Source organism: Rhodnius prolixus, unplaced genomic scaffold (assembly GCF_049639745.1).
Source record: "Rhodnius prolixus isolate KJV_2025 unplaced genomic scaffold, Rpr scaffold_17, whole genome shotgun sequence".
Classification (NCBI taxonomy): domain Eukaryota; kingdom Metazoa; phylum Arthropoda; class Insecta; order Hemiptera; family Reduviidae; genus Rhodnius; species Rhodnius prolixus.
In genome coordinates, this window is record NW_027411626.1 from 3213165 (window position 1) to 3237818 (window position 24654).

The window sequence follows — 24654 nt, forward strand, 5'->3', positions numbered from 1 at the left end:
TTTTATTGTATTTATTATAATTGTAATAAATAATTATATTTTTAATGTAAATTGACATACTTAGCCACTCTGATCAATGTATGATCAGTTCATATTTCACATTCCAACTATTTACATCAGTTAGGTTATCCTAGTTTGATGAAATGTATTCATTAAACAAATATAATGCCGGTATATTTACTGTTAAAATTAAAAAAAAAAACGCATAGACTGTGGGCATTAAAATGATAACGTATTAATATTTTACAAAATAAACACAATGATGGAAATGAATGAATGAAACAGTGAAGATATGCAAAAAAAGAAAAGCTACTAAGAAAACTAAAGCAAGCTGCAAGAACCTTGAAAACCTGCATTCATCAATCTTGAAAGCCTTGCAAAAGAACCCAACTTTTCTTGAAGAAATTCTTGAAGTGCACGAGCAGAACATTTAATAAAGAAATTGGAATTCTTATATTCGGCAGTAAACACTTTAGAATAAAGCCATAGGCTAATTCTTCGTGAAGAATAAAGCCATAGACTCGAACATGGTCACGTTCAAAAGTAAGAGTGTAAAGCAACTTCACTAGTTTCCCAATTTTTCTGAAGTGCTTTGCGACCATTCACTGGACGCGGAAGTGAATGCGAAATGTACAATTACAATTTTTTTTTTAAACATGTTTAATGCATTAAACACAATGTATGGCCAAAATAGTCTTAGCTGTGCACTTCACATAACTAATCGTTCAACTATCGAGGCGATTTATTATCGATACTTACTGATCATTGTTAACCAAACAATTATGTCATGAAACCAAACATCTTTTTGGAAGAATACAATAGGTTTATACTGGCCTAACCTACATTTTGATTCATCTAAAAATACATACAGTAGAATAATTTCAAGCAAATTTACATAAGTAGCCATATACATATGTATGTATATACTTGTCGAAATATTCGTATGAAATCTCGTATAAAAAGTGTTAATTATAGAAAAAAAAAGTATTTAGTTAAAAGAATTTAATTACTATTAAAAATAATATTAATGAAACGTATGCCATGCATCATATTAGAATAAATACAAAGAAAAAAATGAAAATCTCAATCGAGCTTTTTGTGGCAGTAATTGTAACATTTAACTCCCGTAATATGATCAAGTTAGCAATTTAACAAACCTCAAAATTTTTTGAACATTCATGCAATCTCTAAAAAATCATGCTTCTTTGCTATCATATCTATTGTGTTCCTTTTATGTTTTTTTTTGTATAAGAAAGAAACCTTAATTTGAATGTAATTTACAATAAGTATTTGCTAAGATCGGCCAGAAAAAATAAGGTCTTTACAGGTAAGGTTCAGGGTTTCGAAATTTTTCGCGTCATGAACTAATTTTGTGCGGATGTTAATATGTGCAACAAAAGAAAGTTAACCTAATCGTTATTGTTGTGTTAATTAATAATAATTTTACAATTTGAACAATTTTTTGTGTGTTAATATTCTGACTGAATTGTTTTCTAGTGTTACCATGGGAACCATTATTTATTTCAAGTATGCTGGCATTTGAATTATTTTTTTTTAAATTATTTCCTTTTTTTCTTTTGAAAATATTGGGTATAACTAGAGAGAGAATGGTTTTGTTCCACACTAACCTAATAAATAATAATTTTTTAACCATTTTGGTTAAATAATTTCAATCGCTTTTTCAGACAGGCTTTAGTTTTTATTATGTCTCCAACTCGTACGATGCTGTAACCTGTTAGAGGCACAGCAGATCTATTTTGGTCACAATCCAGTAATGGAACTGCCACTTAATTTCAATCGAAACATTCCAAAATCGGAAGCGACCTAGTCGAAAACTGGACAAGAAAGCTAAACTTCGTCGTCTTAGGAGTGCAAAGAAAATCCCAATTTCGCGGAACCGAATACAACAGCGCGATGTTAGGCCTGTTTATAGTGGTCTCACGTGCTGCACTGGAAATCATGACTGGCGCAAACTCAAGAGACAATTTACGATCTTAGAATCTTAAGATTTTTAATTAGCTTTTTTCTTTGTGCAGAAAATTGGGGGGGAAGAAAGGTGCAAAATCAAAATATACATTAAACGATTGTTATTTATGCGTCCTTTCAAACTTACCATTTCTCATGGCGTAATCCAAAATCTCTTTGAGTTCAACCCAATCTACTTCCTCATCTTCGCCAGCTAACTTCTTGAAGAATTCTCTCACCTTGTCCTGTTTCTTTTCTTCTTCTTCCGGTTCTGGTTGTATCTCTTTAACCTGATGTACAAAAAGCGTCAAAAAACAGGTAACAATACAAGAACCTCATCAAAAAGAAATAAGTTTTTTTTTTATGAATTCAATATAGTTGCATAAATTTTCCTATAATCTACAAATAAATCAACTTACCCTAGTATCGATATCAGTAGTTCCGATTTCTTCATCGTTCTCCCTGAAAGTGTAATTCCAATTAATGGTAGAGGAATCAAAATAAAACTTATGAACAACATTAACTTTAAAAGATAGGGATAGCGCTTGACTTTCCCCTCATATAAGAAGGTACTGTAATCGTGCTCATTTTTTATACGGGAAATATCAATTTTGAGGTATCGATTTTTACAGTTGTTCTTAAACTATAAAAAGTTTAAATAAAAATGGATAGAAAAACATGTTTTAGTTTTCTAAGTTTGTAATCACTATACGTAGTTTGAATAAAATCGAAAATGATGTTACTAATAAAATGTGAACAGAGCTGAAAAACGTATTCAACAAGTACATTCGGTCACCAAATTTGACCGAACCCTGGTAACGTCGTTTATCGGCTACTAAGCATTTTTCTTCTCTCATACTTAGGAAATCTTGAAACGAATATGCACGATTACAGTACCTTCTCTTACTCAGAAGTGTCAGAAAAAAAAGAAGAATCAAACGAAAGAAAATCACAATCTACTTACTCCATATGACTTCTTTGTTCAGAAAACACTCTCAATAGAAATTCTCCTTCTTCGTTAGGATCAAATGTTGACGGCACAATACAGTATAGACCTGGTGGTAATTTAAATCTACAGCTGACCTCACGTAAATTAATAAATGATTCACTTCTAGCCACTGAAGCGTTATACTTAAAGAAATTCAGATCAAGAGGTTTTGGCAATTTTTCTGGTTCTTCAAGCTGTTAGAATAAAAGCTAATTATTATTTGATTTAATGTTTATAAGAGTAAGGTTATAGAGAAACTGGTTGTAATTTAGTAAAGAAGTGGTGCTTAAGCAATTTTGAACGCTATTTATAGTAAAGTGGATATTTTCTTGATTCAAGTTTCCATATTGGGGTACAGTGTTGTTTTCAACAGTGAACGTGGCAAACAAGTTTTAAATCAACGGCGGTAGATGACGCATGAGCAATTATGTAAGTTTGCCTTAATAAGATTGGGAGGTTACTAATGGATAGGTTAAATATTGTTTAAAATAACAATGGATACATTTCTCTAAGTCCTCAAAAGTTACTGCTGTCATGTCCAATTTTATAAATGAAGATTTCATCGGAAATAACAACTCAAAACTTTATTTCCTGTAGTCAAATGTTTCAAATAGAATTATAGCTGGCGAATCAAGAATTCTGTAGTGTTAACGGAAGTCTAAAAATCTCTAACTTAAATTAATAAATACTAATTTCTGAATATGGCTGAAAGACTGAAACTAGCTAAGTTAGTTTGTTCCAAAAACAAGCGGATGAATTACGTTCATCGATGAATCAACGGCGGTAGATGACGCATGAGCAATTAGGTTTGCCTTAATAAGATTGGGAGGTTACTAATGGATAGGTTAAACATTGTTTTTTTTTATTTTAATTTAGATATTTTAGTTCTGAACATGAACAATAATTTAAAAAAAAGTTACACTGCAATAGACTTTTGTGAAAAATAAAATCGGTAGAAGTTTTTTCTTAAAAATGCATAAATGTAAAATGGATGGAGAATCTAAAATAAAAAAGTCAAAATATTCGAAGGAAACTCCAATTTCTAAAATTTTACAAGATCACAATACTTCCTTTCCCTAGGATAGTGAGAAATAGTAAAAACTGGCACAGATGGGACAATAAAGTACGGCCACAAAATACAGCTGCAATGATGGAAAAGAATTAATAATGAAAAGTAAATAAATAGCGAAAATAAAATCGATTGTCAATCAAACATAACAATACGACCAAAAGACAGTAACTGAATTTTCCACTTAATTTAAAAAGTTACGACTCCTTTTTAATGGATTTGGAATATTATAGGTGGGCGATATGATTCTATAAAATGCTAAAATTCGAACTGAGCATATTGATATCTCGGGAAAACATTTTAGACTAATTATAAATTTATGAAGTGTTAGATCAGAATTAAATTGGAAAAATAGGTTTTCTCTAATATTAACCTCATTTTCATATACTTGAAATTTTACATAACAAAAGCAACTGTACAAACCTAGCTACTTGTAAACAAACTTTATCTCCTCCTACATCAATTCGCAATCATAATTACAATGCTATATAGAGAGGTTAATACATTTATAAGTAAACAGATAAGATCCATTTCTCTATTAAATGACCCCACTCCACTGTATTCTATTTATGTATCAATTGATTCATTGTAATAAATTTAAACTACAATAGCTGTCAGCCTTGTTTGTCGGTGAGTTCATTTTCACTTTCTGCGCAATAATTATAAATAAAGAAAATTCTATGGAAACTAAATTCTGGATCTTTTCCTTATGGTTTTTTCTAGTTATACTCGTACTTAGTACCGTGCCAATTATAATCTGTTTGTTTATTCCTGATTTACCGGAAGAAATGCCAAACAAGGTGTGTGCCAAACTGTTTCCTTGCGACGTATGAATAATCAAACAAACCTCAAGGAAAAAAACCGTTTAAAACTAACTCACATGACTTTGCTGCCTAACAACTATTCTCAAACTTTGCATAACTCGCTAATTTCACTCTGAACGTTTGAGTACATATTTAATTCTTATCAATTTAAGAAGGAATCTTCATCAAAGAAGCACACTCTTAATCGAATTTCTGTGAAAAATGTTTTCAGTTTAAAGGAAATCATAGGAACAGTTAGCGAGGAAAATCTTTAAGTATGGGCAATTCTATTTGGTAAGTTGGCACTACTGGTCAGGCGATCATCATATTTGAAAATTCAGTCTCAAATTTGATTCTAATTAATATTATACTCGTGACAAGACATTACTATAAACAGGAATGGCACTGGAAAGGTTAAGTCTATATATAAACCCCATCTCCCAGAAGTGCCACTCATCAAATTTATCTGGGAAAATTATTCCAACAAAAGTACGTATGCAACTAGTAGACTAAGTCGCAGCCGTAAACCTTCACCTTGTTCATTGGAATAAGAGAAACTACAAGAAAACTGAAGCACCATTTAAGTCATGGCCACGAACAAAAGTAACGTTACGACTGGAATAGATGGAAAATTTACATGATAGACAGCGAAGCCTATGGTGAGACATTCTGCGCCCATTTTCCTCTGAGCTCGTCTGTTTTTCTGCATGAGTGCCACGATCACTGTGCACTTGTTTTCCTCGTCATCCTCATCCGGATCAGTCAACTCTATTGTATACTGGGGATTATGCCAAAATGTTTCTGCAAAACCCCCCCCCCAAAAAAAACACACACATTACAATAATCTATCAGGTTATATTTTAATGAAAATCTTTAAAAAGATTAATGGAAAATCGAAAAATTACCCAAAAAATTTCTGCAACCACCAGCCGTGATACCTCGCACCCATTCTCCTTCAAAGATACTCATCTCCCAGCGCTTCCTAACGCCATCTTTGTATTCATCTTCGCTCAGTGAATCTGGATTTAAATTACAAATCTCCAAACGGCTGAAATACTTGATGAAATCTCTAAACGACATCCAAAATTCTCCATCATTCTCAAAGGTTAGTCCAATTTCCTCTTTCTTACTTTCAGGTATAAATCTCCATTCGGGTGATCTAAAGTCAATGGGGAAAAACCACATCAAGATCAAGTAGTAATTCGCAAATAGAGTGCAGAATCAAAACATCCAATACTACTGATCTCGAATCCAATAAAACAATAAGGAAAAGTTAATGTTCAGTAGTAATTACTTATCACTCCAAGCACCATTCCATTCATCCTCGTTTCCCCAAGGGTTGCGCAGCCTTAGCAACGGTATCTTGCCGGATACATTGGGCGTATTAATGTCCACATACTGCACTCGGGTGATACTGTACGCATGTCCTTTGACCAAACCTTGCGGTGTCTTTGCCTCCAATACTTGAGGATCCGGCTACAAATAAGGTTGGCAATGAGTAAGTGCAAAGTAAATTGAGTAGATAAAAAGTACATTATTCACATCAACTCCATCTCCAAAAAAAAAGGCACTTAACGCGTGAACCTATTTTCAAAAATGAAGTGTCATTCGATTCGGAATTTCATGTAGATGTGCTTTTTTGGGGCTAAATTTTTGACCAGCATAAGGGTCTGTGACATCTAATAAATTCTAAAAAATATTGATAATTTAATGAATTAAAATTACGTGAAATTCCATTAAGCACATAAACCGTATATTATACGGTACCCGGTATTAACAGCGTTGTCCCCAAGCATTCCTTATTCTATTTTGATTCACTTCCTAATCCAATTATTATATTTATAGGTTTTATTTTATTTTACACTTCGACCCGCCCCACTGTAGCCACGCCGAGGACACGATAATGTAACATAACTACTACATAACCTTCAAGTTGTACAGAGATTGGAGAGCATCAATTACCTCAATCGAACAGCCCATCAATGAGGATCTTTCGTGTGCTTTTAAAATAATTGTGTACAAATTACTCGGAGGCTCTTTACTTAGTTCGTACATTTCGCAAACTCCACCAGTAAAATCTTCCATCGCTTCATTTGTACTGCCTCCTTTGAGCGCTTCATATGAGCCATGTAGTCTGTAATTTATTTTTAATTAATATGGAAAAATAATTATTACTATTAATGATTATCCTAATTTTAAAATACATTAATATTACTTGGCATAAGCTTTTTCAAGTAAAGCACTCCAGAATTCGTTTTGTTCTGATGAATGCAGGAACACAAGTTTACCATAATAGGTTGGAAGCCTATCGTCAATAACAACGTCCACCCAACGACCATATTGCCAAAATCTGCACAATAATAATTGAAATAAATAAGTTTTTAAATAATTGAAAACAAAACTTAAAAGTCACTAGAACCTAACCTAAAATGAAATATCCCAGCATATTTATGTTGGAAGCTCTGATCTTCTGGAACGATTTGTTTGAATAACTGCTGATTCAATGTAAGATTGGCCACTGCCGCTAAAAGCCAACAGTCACCTGTAAACATTGTTTGATCGATTAGTAAATATCTATCGAAATTTTAAAATCTGGAATTATTAAAAGGAACAAATAAAAAACATCTTGTATCCTCATTTAATCTTTAAATAAGTTTTTAATACTATTATTTGTTAATTTATAACTTTACATTTCGTTGAATTTATTCGTCGTAACAAGCAAGTTGTTTTTTTTGCATCACTGATCGGTTTCGGGATTTCATCTATTGAAATATAAAGATTGATTAATCGGTTTAGGGCAAACAATTCGATCATGTTTTATCGCACTAACTCACTCTGTGACTATCATCCAGCACTGGGGTCTTTACCACACTTTCATAAATATTTCGTTTGGAACCCGACTGTGAAACAGTTAAAGATCGAAATTCTTCAAATCGGATACTAAAAACATATTTCATATTATTAAAGAATTTTTCGAAAATTTTCATTTGTAACCATTTTTAGGTAAATTCTTATTAAGGTAGTTCTAAATTGTGAAGTGGAGGGGGGGGCCTTGTCTCCGGAAGTATGACGCAAAATACTGTGAAAACGAAACTTGTTAATTACTGATTAATCACAGTCAGTTTCATAATTCTTGACCAAAAATCATTTGAAATTTGATTAACAAAATTGTCGTACCTAATTCTCCTTGTTGCACGTCAAATCTTGATGCACCTTCAACGAATAATTGAGGATCGCTACAAATTTCCTGGTGAAAAGAATAAATAAATCACAATGAGATGAAATATTTTCAAAATATCCTCTTTGAATCTGGACAGATAAATATATACACTTACGCTAGGACGTTTCCATTCAAATGGTTTGGGAGGTGATTTACTGAAAAATATGGAAGAATCGATGGCAGGGAATTCAGGGTCTTCAAATAATGTACCTCTGTCTAGGCATTGATCCCTGAGTTTGTTGTAATCTTGAACTCCATCTGGTCTTGGTCTCAGACCTGAACCTCTTTCACCGAGCTGAAACAAGAGAAAACAAGTGATGATTGCAACTGAAAGAGAAGCAGCTAAAGAAGACAAGCCTTACGCTGGAATTGAAATTATTAGTTTTTTTTTAATTCAATGTTCGCTCTTGGCAAATCAGCTGATTTCTAAAGATGGATTGCAAGAGGCTCGTGGTAGTGTTCGAGTAGAAACCAGTGTGTCTATCCTGCGATTTTCAGACATTATCTTGGACTTCTCTTTTTAACATAATCACCGGAACTAATTGGAAATGACGACGTTATTTTTTACTAAACTAATGTCAACCATGGTTACATTCGAAACCAATTAGTTGGGAAAACTAAATGAAGTGCATTTCCAACGAAAAGTACAAATAAATTCAAATCTGAAAGTTTGTCCAAACTAGGACAAATCTATCTCGAACAATTCATTCTCAAGAAAGGGGCCACTTTCTCAGGGAAGACAAATGCTGACATCGCAAGACTGAGCAAGGTACCCACACGTCATTAAGGAAGTGACTTATTCTCCTATCCCCCTCTTTTTTTTTGTAATTTTAAAATGAATGATTGTAATATGCAGGAATCTTTGCTGCACATTGCTAAACAAATCGCCAGCGGAATGCAATACTTGGCCGGACAGTATTTTGTCCATAGAGACCTCGCGTGCAGGAACTGTCTGATGGGCGAGAACCTCACCGTCAAGATTGTAGGCATGAGTCCGTGACTACTGCAAGGTAAATGATTAAGATCGCGGTTATGGAATTGTATATGTATTGTGAGTTTGAATGAATGATGTGATTTTAAAAATTTATATATAAAATATATTTATTTATTTTTTTAAATACGCTCGTAGAATTTACTCTCACCATAATAGCATTCATTTTGGAAAATTCATTTTCAATCAAAGAAAAACAGGAGCTAAAGAAAAGGTTCGTAGGTTAAAGCGTGACAGGGAAACTGTTCAAGGTCGAGATCATATTGGCTCTTTTCCAGCGGATGTCCCAGTAATCCTGAACTATCCTCTCCGGGTTACGCCCTGTTTTTTTCCCCTTTTCTGAATAAAAGTAACGTAGGATACCCAGCTTTTCCATATTGTTGGCAACTATAGAAATTGGTCAGTAGTGAGGCCTCGGAAATAATTTCGTCTTGTTTTCATGTTTGCACTGGTGACTACTGCACTAACTTTAGAGCAAAAAAAGGGGCGGGCGCCACGATTCTAACAGTTGTGGCAACTTCTTAAGAACACGTGAACATTAAAAAATACTTCTTTCCGCTTTACTATATCCTGTAGCTAGAATACGTTCCTTCCTACTTCCGGCAGAAAATATTGAGGCCATGTTCCTTGATTTTGGATCCAATAAATACGATAAAAATGTTTTAAATAAATATCTGAAAATATGGATATACATATCTACATTTGGTCTCAATTTTAGGGCCTGACCAGAACTTAGCAAGTTCTTTAACCGGAAGTACCTAGTTTATTGAAATGATTTTCCTTTTTTTTTTTTTTTGATTTCCTCAAAAATGGCGCCGCCACTTTAACACATAAACGTGTAGAGATTCACAAACTTTATTTGAATAAACAATCATGAACACCATTTTTTTTTTTTGGACTCTGCCTTAAAAAAAAACAAGAAGAACGATGGCGATTCAAAAAAATTTGAAAACCACTGCTCACGTTATGGTAGTTTTTTTTGATCACGTTTATAGCACAACATTATGGGATAATCAAAATGAATTTTTGAACTGGCGTTGATGAAACTTGTATAACTATAACTCAGCCACTAGCGCTGCTATTCAACCAAAACTGGAAACATACTTTACCTCATCATCTATAAAACTTAATAAACTTAGATTCAAACTGGCCATTGTAAAATCTTTTTATTTCTGTTTAAAAAACAACTATTCTCTTTAAACAAAAATCACAAACAATGAAGTGGTAGTTTAGTAACTGGCTACAACTATTGTACTTACTGTTTGGCCATGTTTAGCATATCTACACGGGAAACCACACAGTTTCTACCCGTTCAAGATAACTGTATCAAAGTTTGATTTTAATACTACTTGAAACAATAAGTTAGAAATGTGGTTCTGGGCTAGATAATTTGGCTGATTTTTTTGTTTTTTTTTTTTATCTTTTTGAAGTTCGCATGTTTTTCTTTTAACTTCTAACCGGTTTTGGAGTTTCATCCACCATCAGAGGTTTGGGGTAAAGAATTAGACTTCAATTATTAGAAAGAGTGGAAACATTTAGGAAGTAATTACTGCTAAGTTTCCCAGTAAGTTTTAACTAATGGCAGGCTTTCCTCTACTAGTTCTGCTTCAGTAGATTGTACGGTCCTGAGTCTTGTAAAAACTAGAAATCCGAAATGGAACTTTATTAATAAGAGATTTAAAGATTTAGGCTGACTTCAGAATTAATCCGTCAAGGCTAATTGCAGGCTTATTAACTGGGCCACTGCAGGCTCAGAATGCATCGCATGGGGCTGGCAAATGATGGCCTTTGTAGGTTCTGTCAGGAGGAGGAAGAGGAAACGGCACTGCCCGTTTTGTGTCAGTGCGAGGGGCTCGTATGGCTAAGGATGTTACTTCTCGGGGGAGGAAAAACCAAGGCCTGAGAGCTTTACCCAGGAGTCACTTCTCCAAAGAGTCTGATCAAAAGGACAGGTCTGGAGGGTGAGCTTTAAAGTGAGGGGAGCCACAATAGATAGCCACAGTGGCGTAGGCCTTGAGGCCGCCCTAATTTAATCTATTCTAAGGGATTTAAAAATCCTGCTGAAATTCCAAGGTTGAAGCTAAATTCCACAACCGGAAATAAAAACACTCGAAGGTACACATTTTTTTTTTTTTACTTTTCTCAGATTTTTCTTGAAAATAGCAAACCATAGTTTTTGGGAATGAAGTTTTCTTTGAAACCTTTTCCAGTACATCAATAATTTTTTTTTTTGTGGAAAATTCTTTTAATGCCAAATTTGAGGAGGGGTTGGTTAAGTTTTCGTGTAGCGTTATTTCGGTGAAAAGTGAAAGGGTTGAGTATGTTTGTGAAATTTACGGTATGAGGGAATATGCCAGAATTTTATTTTGTATTATTGAATAAATATATATTTGAACAAAAAAAATGTATGTATTAATTTATGTAGGTACCCTCTTAACTTGAAATCCATTGAGGAGGCGCTTTTCTACCGCAGCATCAACCGTATGGACCATGGTTTACTACGTCACTGTGGCGCCTGCTCGTTAGGTCAGGGACTAAAATGGGGCGACCATCCCTACTACCCCCAAACAAACACCCTCCAGCGGGGGGATGATCTCCACCCGCTCTCCCTCTCGGCCCCCTCCCCAAAGAAACACCTGATACTTCCCCCAACAACATGTACTTACCGGCGATCACAATCTCGCGCCAATTTTACGCAATAACCTTTAAGCTTAAAGCAAAATGTGCACACTATTCTAACCTAACCAAATCACTGGGAAGTTTACGTTATGTTTTTGCCTAGATCGTCACTTCCACACGTAAAGCGGATGTCCACGGTGTGACCGACTGTTCACAGCGTGCGTTTCTATTGGCTGTCCTTTAGTGTCCTCCTCTGTTCTCTTTCTTGTCGCGCTGTCAGTGACAGTAATACCAAGAACTTGTGTCTTTTTTAAACTTCTCGATTTATTTACTTTTCTGTTATTTGTTATTTTAATTCTTTCTAAACAGTAGCGAACTCTAGTACATGGCTGTTGCCATGCGTTAAATATTCATCAGTTTTTATTTTACTTTTTTAAGATCACTTGATCGATTGATACAAATAGTAATAACATTAATAGTTCCTAATTTCGAAAATCTCCTTCGATTACAAAGCTTACTCCAACTCAAACAGGAAATGACGTTATTTCAATAATACTACTACCCCCAATACATTTATTATGCCGAGCTTTCCGACCTAGGGACTAGGTCATCTTCAGGGCTAGTTTACAAAGTAATATTTTTACATTACAGGGTTGGTGTGTCTTCTGTCTTGTCTGTTCATGGACTTTGTAAACTAGCCCTGAAGATGACGACCTAGTCCATAGGTCGAAAGCTCGGCAGAATGAATGTATCACGACTGAAACTGGGCTATTATTTTTTCATCCTATTGAAACTACGAATCAGTCACCAAAAAGAATGAACACCAATTATCAATTATTTATTTTTAAGGAACTCAAGTTCGACCTGATTAATGCCAGTAGGTGGTCACGGAAATTGGTTTGCCTCGAAAGAAGAATTTGTCCCAGCAATTCGGATTTCCAGGATAAAGTTGCAGGATTAGACATGAATAAAACTAATGCCAAATTAAAAGTAAATCTTAGCGAGTTATTTGTTCGAGAAAGTGACCATTAGTTCGAGAAGCGGCACTTCAGGTTGGCTTGATTCGGGAAGCGGAAGCGGGTCTCATCCACACCAAATTTCTACTTCCGGCGATTTTTTTTTTTTTTCATCCACTCATCAGAATGCCCGTCTCGCATGGCCTTGAAATAACTTCGTTGCTCTTGTTAGCCGGGTCTTTAATGTTTCGCTAGAATTATGAGTCTGGGATTGAATATGCTTGTCTTGGTACCCCAACAGAATAAATTTATGGCAACCAGCTCTCTCGAAGACTGTAGCCCCCAGTTTGCCTAGGCTTACCAACATAATATACACTCTGGGCTTCCCATTTTTTTTTCTATCTTGGGAGACATCAGAGTATCACTTAGTTTAGAGAGATAACTTCATCTGTATGACTGTCAATGAATAACGTCCATTGTACAGATTAAAGAGAACACATTGCCCAAATTATTTTATGTACAGATTCTCAGAAACTGCCTCATTAGAAAGCTGAATTATCTTTTATCTTGAGTGAAAGAATGGTTAAAAATTGGAAACGTAAAGCACTTACATCTTGATCTTAAATTTACTTCACCCCCCTCCACAACATAAATATAATCCGAGTGCGCCACTGGTCCAGGTTAGTGTGGAGATGATATAATTGGAGGATGTTTTGTTAAGAACAAATTATATAACTCGTTTCTTGTCACTTGATCTAAATCGATATTTTACTTCTAAAATCACCATAGTGGTAGGTTATAAACAAACAGAACTTACATTGAAAATAAAGAAATTGCCTCTCTTGTACGGCATAAGGCACTGCGGTGATGTGTATTGCGTGGAACTGAGGTAACAGTTCCTCGGAGGCGGCACACTGCCTCCACAGATCGATCGTTTCACCGCCCCTAGATCTCCCTTATAAATTACAACTAACGTGCTACCAACATAACATTCTTTTAAATCCTAATTTATTTTGTTGAAAATAAAAAAAATGTATAATGCATAATTTTAAATGAAACTGCATTTATTCCATATCAATAAATAAAATTCAATTTTTACGAATTTCTTCAGTAAATTTCTCTTTTTTTTTGTTTGTTGGCAACCCTGCAGAGCGCTTTATCCAAACAATCAGGCCACCCCTTAACTAGAACTAACTTTTTAGATCATCTTTCGCTCTGCTAAAGAACTTCATTTCTTCTCATGCCTATTTCTATTGTGTTGACGTGGGGATTCGAGACATTCTTTTGCAGGATAAATCCTGAACAAGTAAAAAAGGAATACATACTACCAAAAAATAATCGTTTTCAGCTCCACTGTGTCTAAAAAGGAAAAATTGCATAAAGTTCAAAATTAGTATTTAGCTGGTGGGGGGGGGAGGCAACACGGGCCAATCACAGAAAGGATTTGGTCAGGATCGGCCAACCGGAAATACCACTTCGCGAAATAAATTTTGCAGTTTAAAAAAAAAAAAATGTTTTCAAAACGGCTCCAGCAATTTCCTTGAACTACAACTTCTTTAAATTATAATTTTATTTGAGGAAATTCTATTAAGGGCACTTTTGGGGAAAAAGTGTTTCCTCAAAAGTGCCATTTTTGTGTGATAAGCTATTTGTCCACCTACATTGTATCGTTAAATATCACAAACTGAGATTAAGTATCCATTTGATGAATAACGACCGGCTAAAGTTTGCTTTACTGAATAGATTTATCAGTTCGTCGACTCTAGCCTTCAAGGATCAAGGTACTCTCACAGTTCCTGCGCTAGCTGTCTCTTCCCCCTGCAGCAGAGCCCTACAGTACTAATACACAGTAAGAAAAGAATCTCTGAGAGATACTCTAGCCCAAAAGCTGGCCTGTTTCATTATCCAGCGCCTGGAACAATAGGCACTTTCCATCTGAACTATAATTTGGTAAAATGACATTTAGCACTGGCGCACCGTCGGACGGTCAGCTCTAGTGTGAGGCCGTACTTACCGGAAGACCTCATCGCCCACGCAAAGGTCATTTTTAGCTGTCCCACGCGCCGGGCCCACAATTTGCTGCTTCTTCTCCATTTAAAAGACAGACGATCGTCAACACGACAACTTCTCAGTTCTTCTCACAAGTGTGGAAGGGTAACTACTGGAAAGTTCAACGTACTCCTTATATAAACAAAGGGTTATTTATAACCTTATAATAACTTTAGTTAGGTTATGAATATTTTTTCATCTAGAACCTCTTTGACTAATCGATATCTTTATTTCGATTTCGAGATTTCATCGGAAATATCTGCTTTGAAGTCCGGTGAGAGTTTTATTTTCCAAGGGTTTAAGAGCATCCTGGGTGAGGGAAGAAGATCCACTCATCCATCTCTTAAAGGACCATTCTCAAATTTTAGTAAAAATGTCGTGCGAGTGTGCAAAAAAAAAGAGTTATAGTATACATTATTTACATTATTAGACAAAATACATATGTGAAACAGAATATGTTACTTACATTAATTCAGATGAATACAATAACATAAAATTTGGTACGCTACAAAAAAATTAGTTCGATTATATAATTGTAAACAGTTTATTTAGAATATCGCCAGTTGTGGCAAACAGAGGGAATTTTTTCGCAGGTGATTCATCCGTCCTTGGCAGCATTGGTGGGTTGCCAGCCATGCTTGGCGCTACGCTCGTCTGTCATCTCGCGGCAACAGTTTGTCTCGCTCTACTAATCCCCCTTAGATTAACTTCTGTCTTTAGATAATTCTATAAATATCTCTAATCTACTCAAAATATTAAAATTGTTTTTTTTATATATAATTTATAATATGCCATAGAATTTAGTGACGAATTTGCAAAAGAGATGATAAGCAGTCAAATAAATATTTGTGTCAAGATAGCCTTATTTATTATTTTTTTAATACGTCAAAATAAGAGAAGGTTTTAATATTAATAGGTTAGTTTTAGCTACATATGTATGTGTTTACGCTACTTTGAAGATTTGATAACAATCTTTGTGTTTGTTTATTTCACTTAATTCTCCTTTGAATCTAGGTAAGTTTTAAATACACCTGTTTCTCAGAAATTATTGCAATTACACAAGACATTTTGAGTTTTTTTTTTCTAGAAATACTTTTGATGTCCACAGAAAAACAAAATTGTGTTTTTCACAAAATGGCGGTCTGTGTAAAACAGAACGTGATTATAACTTACAGAATCGGAAAATCACACGATATCTCAAATTATGTGCTTTCTAGTGGGTAAGATTTTAGTGAACCATCGAAAAAGGCTATTTTACAGATTCGATTTTTTTCAAATAAATATATTTTTCGTAATGGTGTTTTCACATCCTACTTTTTGAATAACATTTTTTTTTCTTTATCTTTTCTTTCAAGTTTTGTTAATAATTAAAAGTAATATGTTTCCATAGTAACAAGTAACAATAATTTTAATAGTAATAGGTTTCCATAGTAACAAGTAACAATAATTAACAGTAATATGTCTCCATAGTAACCAGTAACATGGCGGTCTTGTCTCAATTTTGTACAGTATGTTCGTCTAAAATTAGAGTTCTTTTTTCTTAGAAACATTTTCATTAATTTTATTTATTTATTTATTTTTTCTAGAATATTGACTTTTGTGGGTTCTAGGCCCAGTAAAGTTTGAGCGAAACGAAATGTTGGCTTATAAACAAATATAAAGTTAGTGGCGAGATAATGATAATTTTCCACACTAAACAATGTTTGTGTAACACAATTAGCTAAATTAAACTTCCGGTCTGAGATTACGTACTCGTAATTTCAACTTGACGTCGTCATTGGTTTTAATTAACTTAATAAAGGGAACGCACCACATCGAATTAGGAACAATTTTCAGAACTACCTCGCCCACATAAACTGTCAAGTCTTGTTGGAGCTAGTTGTTAGTTCCTGTTATTCCTAAATAGAGGAAGTACCGTGATCGTCGCATACAATGTTTTAGGGCCAATTGAATATGAAAGAATCCAATAAATAAACTGAACTCTTCAGATTACAGTAATTTTTTGTTCTTAACTTAGGAGTTTGTACTGAACAGCTAGTTACTTTAATGTTATATTTGCTTCTGTTAAAAGGAAGCGGACGTCGAAGCTTCAACATAACCTTAATTAAATTAATCAACGTCAGAAGAATTGGAGGATTAACAGGATAGCAGCAGCCTACTGACGACAAGTGATTAGTTCATTTCCGGAAACTCTCATTGTATTGCCATCCACAGAGATTATTTCAAATATTGTTATTGATCATTTCACTGCAGGTGACAGCCGGAAGTATTGTAAACAGTGAGCTAACCTTAATGAGTAAGTGTTCCTGTAGTTAACAATAGAAAAATGTCGGAACTTACTGATGATGTTTGCCCTAAAATAATTCCCAACCAATCATCATTATTTATCTTCAAAACCACCTCAAAAAATGTAAACAAATAGATAAGAAGATTGATTAACATTATTTCATGCTGACGGAAAATTTTGTGAATGGTGAGAAAAAAATGTAATTGAAGATTTCTATTCGTTAAAAGAAGTATACAAATCTGGGAAATTAAAGGTTTTATTTTTTAAATACAAATGGGTGCTGAGCAGTGTTATAGATTTTTAGAAAGGTTACAATATTCGATTATCGAATGAATCGAAAAAAATGAGGCAAGCCAGAAAACCTTGTTAAAGCCAGAGCTGGCGTTTTTTTTTTGTACCGTTATAAGATTACGACGGAAGTTGTTACGTGCCTAGCCAAGTTTTTCTAGGAAATAGATACTGGGTTTAAATTACACGCGGTAAATAAAAAAAACTAGTGTCATAATATATGCAAACAGGCGATTGTGTAACCTTCGCTGGCCGAACAATGACGCTAAAGTAATGGGCGATAGTTGTGACTTTTATATTGTAAGCAATGAACTTCATCGCCACACCTCAGAGTTGGTAACATTTACTGCGACGTATTGCTCTCTGACTGGTCACAGTGGAGTAGCTAGTCAGATGAATGTTCACAGCTGACGTCATTGTATCAAACATTCCCGACGATCAAGTCAGAAGAAAACCTAGCAGACTGTAACCTTACTTCACATTGTTGTTTACCCTTAATGACGTGTTATTTGTTACTTTCTCTGAATCCAAGTATAAGAGTAAGCATTGTAGGCGGGATCAAATTTATGAAATAAATAAATTGGTAAATAGTTAATAAATTTAAAAATTCCATTTTTTATACGAGGAAGATTTAAAGTGCGTCATTTAGGTGAGGCCAATCAGAATTGACTAATTCTGCGTAACTTCGTAGGCGGCTGTGTAGGAAGAATTACTTTTAGTTCGTTCAACTTCGCGGACTTAAATATTATCTAATCGGTTTTTTGCTTGAAGTCAATCTCAATGGTGCTAAGGGAGATGACCGTAATTTTAGACACGCCCACTTTACCTAACTACAATGGTCGAGTTGGTAAAAGTTTTCAACTAGCAATAATCACCATTAAAAATCCATTAGTTAATTAATTTTTGTAAATATGCTTGTGGATATCTATTTCAATAATAGTTTTTTACAAATTTTAGTAATTACATAAATGGAAATAATAATAATAATTGTTCAGGTATTCAGTATTTTAAACATTTTTGGGAATATTTTGACTAGATTGTTTTATGTTCAAAGAATTTTGAAATAAAGTTTATTGTAGTTAGTTTGTGTTGTCTATAATTTGTATTTATACTTTGGACTTTGTTAACAACAACCCCGCTGATATGGTCTCAACCAAGTGAATGTCTTTTATCTTAATTTTATTATTCTTTATCTGTGCTTTCTCTTGTAATGATTTGTTTTTTGTTAAATAAAAGTCTCTAATGAGAATAATAAAATAAATAAAAACAATATCTACGAAGGATTTCAATATTCTAAAAGGATGGAATGAAGTTCGTGTAAACTACAACAACCTTCTAAAGTACAACTCACAAAACTATGTTTATCGAGTGACGTCGACAGTGACGTCACACTGCCTTTATGATTTTACTACCAACAAGCTACAACTTGTTTAAGGTTAAAGGTTAAAAATATACCTGCTGTTTAAACAACCAACTCGCACGACTGAACTATATATCTCGAAACTTCAGATTCGAAATGTTTCCAAATAAATATATTCAGTTATTTTTAACACTGTACCGTTTTTACATCATATAGCAACAACCTTGAATTACACTCTAGATGCATGATGTCCACCTATTTCTACTTCTCTGGACTGCACTAAAATTAATTTTTGTTGTAATATTGGCATTATAAAAGTTATAGGTCCATGTTGATTCGTTTTGATAAAGGCAGAAAAGGAATTAGCCGAGTGGTTAGCGTACTGGATTCCAATGCTGAAATCCTGGGTTCGAATCCAGCTGTTGGCCTCTTAGATTTCCTCTTCCTAGGAGTTTCTTATAGCTAGTGAGCACCGGATCACTATCCGGAACAAGAGAGAGCACTGTCCGGAGTGCTTGCACTGAAAATTGACCATAGATGTGTAGACGCGGCCTTAAATAAGTAAATGTTAGTAAATGATGCAGGAATAGAGAAACTACCCGACGGAAGCACTTTTTACAGGATATCGACGATTCCGGAGGGGGGGGGGGTGATCTTCAGCTCTTAAGAAAGTCACGGTGGCTACTGATGATTCAGTCAACTGTGGTGGATAGATTAGGAATGACAGTGGAGGCGAGAGACTGTACGAGAGGATTAGAGCAAGTAGAGAGAGCAGTTTCGTCTTGGCGAGTTGGTTGTACGAATGGGATGTTGAGGTCGTTATGAAGACTAAGGTTTGCCACGTAGAAAGGAGCGTCAACTATCTGTCGGAGTAGTTTTGATTAGAATTGCGAGAGGATTAGAGCAAGTAGAGAGAGCAGTATGGAACTAGCGATATTTCGTCTTGGCCAGTTGTTGTACGAATGGGATGTTGAGGTCGTTGAGGTTGAGGAGAACCGAGAGTTATCAGCCTTGGAAATTAATTGACCTTTAAATTCAATTTTAATGATTTTTAATTGTTTATTACGAGGGAAAAATGCTAATCGATCTGGGACAGTAACAATAAGTGATCTAGTTATGTTTTAAATAATATTTCACTTAGTTTGAAAGTAAGCAGTGCTTAGAAAGGCACTAATTGAAGTTGGTAAAAGTGAGCAGAATATAATTAGCATAATTACTTGCAGTGTCAACGATCCCGGGTCGTATTCATTTATGGAGTAACCACTTTACTGATGGTGACGCGGACAGCATGGTTACCGTTATGCTTAGTAATACGGTACTGCAATCTAAATAGAATTCAGCAACTGCCCTCACCATAGAATGCACCCAAAAAGTCTGGTGCATTAACATCTAACACGACTTTCTTTTACTGCAATTCTTACTTGGACATTCTTTTTTAAAAAGTTTTCGTACTTATTAATATTATCTAGATCGTAATAAAAACCGCAAATTACATCGAAATGACACTTATTGGCGAGGAAAATCAATTCAGTTAAAGTGGTACTTCCGGAATTATGTGGATAAAATCGACGTATTAATTAGTAGTTTCCGGTGACTTTTCGTATTTATTTTGGAACTCAGGAGACCTCAAAATTGATAAGTCCGTTGGAATTTTTTTTTTAAAAAAAACATTCTTAATACAAGATTTTCTTTAGAAAATGAAATAAACAGTGGGAGGATACAACTGTTTGTGGAGAGGGGGGGGGCGAATTTAATAGCAGTGATGCAAGGTTTCCATTACTATAGTTGCAGAGTAGGGGGAAATTTGTGCAAAAATAAGAATGAGCAAACTTGTAACTAATTGATATGCGCTCCATGCTGTTGGAATGATTTGAACAGAATTCATCAGGATGTAGAATTAAAGAGTAATGTTTAGCGATGCAGACCAACTAACCTTGCACTTTATCAACTGTAAGCATTCAGTTTTGCAGCATACAGCATCTCTATGGCTGCAATAACGTAGCAAACATTCTAAAAAAATGTATTTGGAAATTGTAGTTAGATCTTAATTTTAACCGTCGTATAAGTGAGCAAGTACAATGTGAGACTGAATAAAATATTTGAATTCACACTCTTTGATGACGGATAAGAGTCTGCAACGATCGGAAATAGAAAAAGCAAGTACGAGTATATAAAACAACAAACATGAACGTTACTACATTTATAGCCCGCTTCAGTAGATCTCTCCAAAACTGGTCCTAAAATGCACTTCTGTACCAAGAAAATAAATGTAAAATTCAATTACTCACAAGTGTGTATCGTAGATAGGAAGTTGGTCGAAATGCTAGGTGCTATTTTCGAGAAAACCTCAAGGTAAACAATACATGGAGTAAATGACGTACTTCCGATTGGGAATTTAAATTACGAAGGCACAGTTGGGTTCTTTCAAGTGGGTGTACTAAATCGAAATAAAAAGTCACACACTTAAAGTAACAGACCATTTTCCAAAATTCCCTTTATCACTTTCAGAGGACCTTTACTCCAAATAGAAAACTGGACATGAACCCAATACTTTTCCTTTACCTAGTGAGTGAAAGTAAAATTAAAAGAAAAACAAAACAAAAGACAAAGAATTAGTAGGTTAATCGAAGAAAGTTTTTCACCTTTCGATGAAAGGAGTGGCAAACTCTAAGGTAAGGTTATCCAGGCTGAGTAGGTATGCGCTGGTTATACTTGTAAAGAATGTTGTAAGTTCAACGTACTGTTCGCTCATTGGCCCAACTGTAACTCGTAAGCCTAAATATCTTAATTTGTTTTCCATGTTTTTGTACACAATCAGCGATAAATAACTGGGGGCTTTATCAGAAAAATTTTACCTGGTGAGGGGCACTCTCGAATAACTTCATGAGAAGTACCTAGACTTGTGATTTTCAACCTTTATTTTTTGTCGCGGCGGCACACTTTTAACAATTTTGAAATTTTTTGGCGGTACTCTAACAATAAGTTCAAAAGTAATTTGCTTATCCCATAATGCACTGCGTGTAAAATATTTATTTTCAATATAAAATAATATGTACTACAAAAAACAACAGTATATGTTTATTAAGGGATTAAATTACAAGTTAATAATAAGAATACTTTTAATGAGAAAATTGAGCTTGATGTTTTTTGATAATTACAGTTTATATTTGGTCTTAGTATACAATGATAATGCTACTCTCATATCGTCTTCTACATTTAAGATATAATTTTTATAGCCATGCATCTCTAAAATATGGCGGCACACTAACAATAAGATAAGTTTAAAAGTATTTTACTTATCCCATAATAAACTGTGTAAAATAGTTTATGTTTATTTTCAATATAAAGTAATATGTACTACAAAAAACAACAGTATATGTTTATTAAGGGATTAAATTACAAGTTAATAATAAGAATACTTTTAATGAGAAATTTGAGCTTGATGTTTTTTTGATAATTTCGTTTATATTTGGTCTTAGTATACAATGAAAATGCTACTCTCATACCGTCTTCTACATTTAAGATATAATTTTTATAGCCGTGCATCTCTAAAATATGGCGGCACACTTCAAAACTTACGCAAAAGAGAATCAGTGACCTACACTTATAAATCTCGTAACTTTTTCATTTTTGTTTAGTTTTAGGACATTAAAGACGTCGTAAGCTTCCGTTTATCATTGAATGTACTCTTTTACAACATTTATAGTACAGTACAACCTCGATTAACCGGGCTGACCTCCGGCTATACCCATCCCGGGAAAACTGAAATCCCGGTTAAAGTCGAATACACAGTATTACATGGTAATTACATTACTGATTCGTCCCAGAGATCAACTCCTATCTTAGACGGTTCAATCCTTGTTTATATTTTTTACATACATATTTTTATTTTTAAGCCTACAATTATGTTACATCGGAAGACCAAAAATTTTCCTGTCGCCAACGAAAATTAACTTTTGTTTTGGGCGCCGTTCTGAGGTGTTCTTATGATGACTAAACATGATCCCGGTTAACCAGGGCCGGTTAATCGAGGTGTATCGATTACACTGTATGTAATCAATATGAAATACATGTATTAGCAATAATTAGGGCAAAGAAGAAAAACCATGAAAATTGTAGTGGGGAGAAGTCGCGTATTTCACGCGCAGATTTTCCCTAATTACGTAGATTCTATCTTTAGCACAATATAGGTAATAATTTTTCACAAAAAAATAACAAGTTCGACGGAAATTACAGGCCGACTTGATTAGCTAAATATATTTTTTAATACAAATTTTTTTGCTATTTGAAGATTAATCAAGAAATAGAGAGGGGTATTCCAAGCTGGTTGAAGGCCATTGGCTGCATGACTTCACCGTGTACACCGGCGCTCTGTTATTATGTCGGCCGTGGAAGAGGGAGCAGCAATGGAAATGGCGAAGTGGTTAAGGTCGACTAACTCATAGCTCAACATTATTTCTGAATAATCTCGTGACGAGGGTTTTAGAAACGTTGGTAACCTTCAACTAGTTTTATTATTTACAGATTTATCTTTGAAATTCAGTTTCCTCCAATTGGATGATCTGCCGGATATCCAATTATCAACAATGCAACGCAACAGAGTCTATTTATTTTCATAAATAGTAAAAGTAGTAGAAATTATTATTTTTGAAGTCATTATTCGTTTTGTGAAATCTGATTTGTTGGGAGTGAAGAAATCGCCTATTTTTTAAGGCGGGGCTTAACGTCCAAAACTACCAATTAGGTGTCGTGGACGGGGAGGGGCGGAAGCTCATACTTTATTATAAACAATTTTCTCTAACAAATAAAAAGTAGTCAATACACGGGATTCGAACTGGGAGATCTCCCACTTACAAAACCATGCTCTTGACCACCAGACCAACACTCTGGCCCCTTTGTCGGGAGTATATCGTGAAAAAAAAAGATGTGTTTTACTCCTAGAGCAGGACACAGGGTGCCAGTTCACTGCCCCTCAAAACGTTGGAGGGCCCAGAAGTTCCCCAGTGGTAACACTCCCTAAGTCGTCTCCAGGATTAGCTACTCTCTTCAGAAAAGAGAAAATCGCGAGGCCACTGGCGCGTCTGGGAGGATGATCTGGAAGGTGATGAGAGGATAAATGGCGGACAAGAGGATTGAAATGAGAGTGCAAGTTCTGATGAAAGCTTTTTAGCGAGTTCGTGCAACCTGGATCTACAAACGGAATTTCCAGATCTGTGTGGATAGTTAAATTTGAGACGTAAAATGGAGCGTTGATGATAGTGCGGAGAATTTTAGACTGAAGCGATTGAATTCGTTGAAAATTGGAGCGTTTCGTTGAACCTCACAGTGGCAAGCAAATTTAAATCACCAAACTGCCCAGTATTTCAGTAGGAACTATGGACCTGCTTTTGGCTAATGAGATCGTCAATGTCCGGTTTAGTTATAGTGCTTTGCCTTTCAGGAAGAAAGTAGGAACTTCTGGCTGTTATTTCACCGCGTCCCGCGTCACCGGAAGTAGTACTGTTCGTGAGCGACGCCGCCACATACCACCAATGAAAGAGGTACCCTTCCCCGGAAATGTGGCGGGGGCCGAATAAGTGGCCTCAAGGGGCCGCCGCATGTGGCGCGCGGGCCGTAGTTAGGGGAACCCTGCTCTAGATGTTGAAAACGTTTCGGCACAGAGGATATGTGCCCTCATCAGAGGCCGAAATGTGTGCAACGTGCAAGAAAATAGGTTCTGTGTTGAGGTTATACTCTTTTGTGGTTATAATAACGTGACGGTTCTGATTTGAGCTTAATTTTTTTGGTGGGTAGGGGTGAATACTCAACAAACCACTTTTTCGAATTCAGGGGACCGCAAAACGGTTATTTCCCGTTAAAAGTCAAAATAAAATACTCTTACTACAACTAGTAACCCCTTGATTATTTACAAAAGGTGAACGAACTATCTGAGAATGTGACACAATTAGATTGCCACGTTTCCCGTTCTGTAACCTTCCTAATTAGATTATAGACGGTTTAATATCCGTCCAGTGTGTTAGCAAAACGTTAGACCAAACCGGCGCGGTATTACGTACACT

At 35.0% G+C, this 24654-nt stretch overlaps 1 protein-coding gene and 2 long non-coding RNA genes across 14 annotated transcripts in view; 2 read left to right on the forward strand and 1 right to left on the reverse strand.

The window, feature by feature from the left end:
* Positions 1-24654, reverse strand: part of LOC141459631 (calpain-A-like) — a 74254-nt gene that overhangs the window by 4187 nt on the left and 45413 nt on the right. For 5 of the 9 annotated variants that reach the window (XM_074138894.1, XM_074138893.1, XM_074138900.1 and 2 more), the window contains 11 exons: positions 8161-8340; positions 8003-8072; positions 7250-7367; positions 7041-7175; positions 6788-6959; positions 6120-6301; positions 5731-5984; positions 5463-5626; positions 2930-3147; positions 2385-2427; positions 2114-2255 (listed from right to left, as the gene is read on the reverse strand). In XM_074138894.1, coding sequence (XP_073994995.1) covers positions 2114-2255; positions 2385-2427; positions 2930-3147; positions 5463-5626; positions 5731-5984; positions 6120-6301; positions 6788-6959; positions 7041-7175; positions 7250-7367; positions 8003-8072; positions 8161-8340 — 1678 coding nt within the window. Of the gene's footprint in view, positions 1-2113; positions 2256-2384; positions 2428-2925; positions 3148-5462; positions 5627-5730; positions 5985-6119; positions 6302-6787; positions 6960-7040; positions 7176-7249; positions 7368-8002; positions 8073-8160; positions 8341-10145; positions 10281-11465; positions 11579-13428; positions 13615-24654 lie in introns of those variants that run through there. The other 4 variants (XM_074138901.1, XM_074138898.1, XM_074138899.1 and 1 more) reach the window with 4 other exon arrangements.
* LOC141459650 (uncharacterized) overlaps positions 1159-24654 on the forward strand; it is a 68638-nt gene continuing 45142 nt past the window's right edge. For all 4 annotated transcript variants that reach the window (XR_012461564.1, XR_012461565.1, XR_012461568.1 and 1 more), the window contains exon 1: positions 1159-1527. This is a non-coding gene — a long non-coding RNA (uncharacterized lncRNA). The remainder of the gene's footprint in view (positions 1528-24654) is intronic.
* On the forward strand, positions 15348-18353 carry LOC141459652 (uncharacterized). Its single transcript, XR_012461570.1, has 2 exons — positions 15348-15674; positions 16732-18353. It is a non-coding gene; the product is annotated as an uncharacterized lncRNA (long non-coding RNA).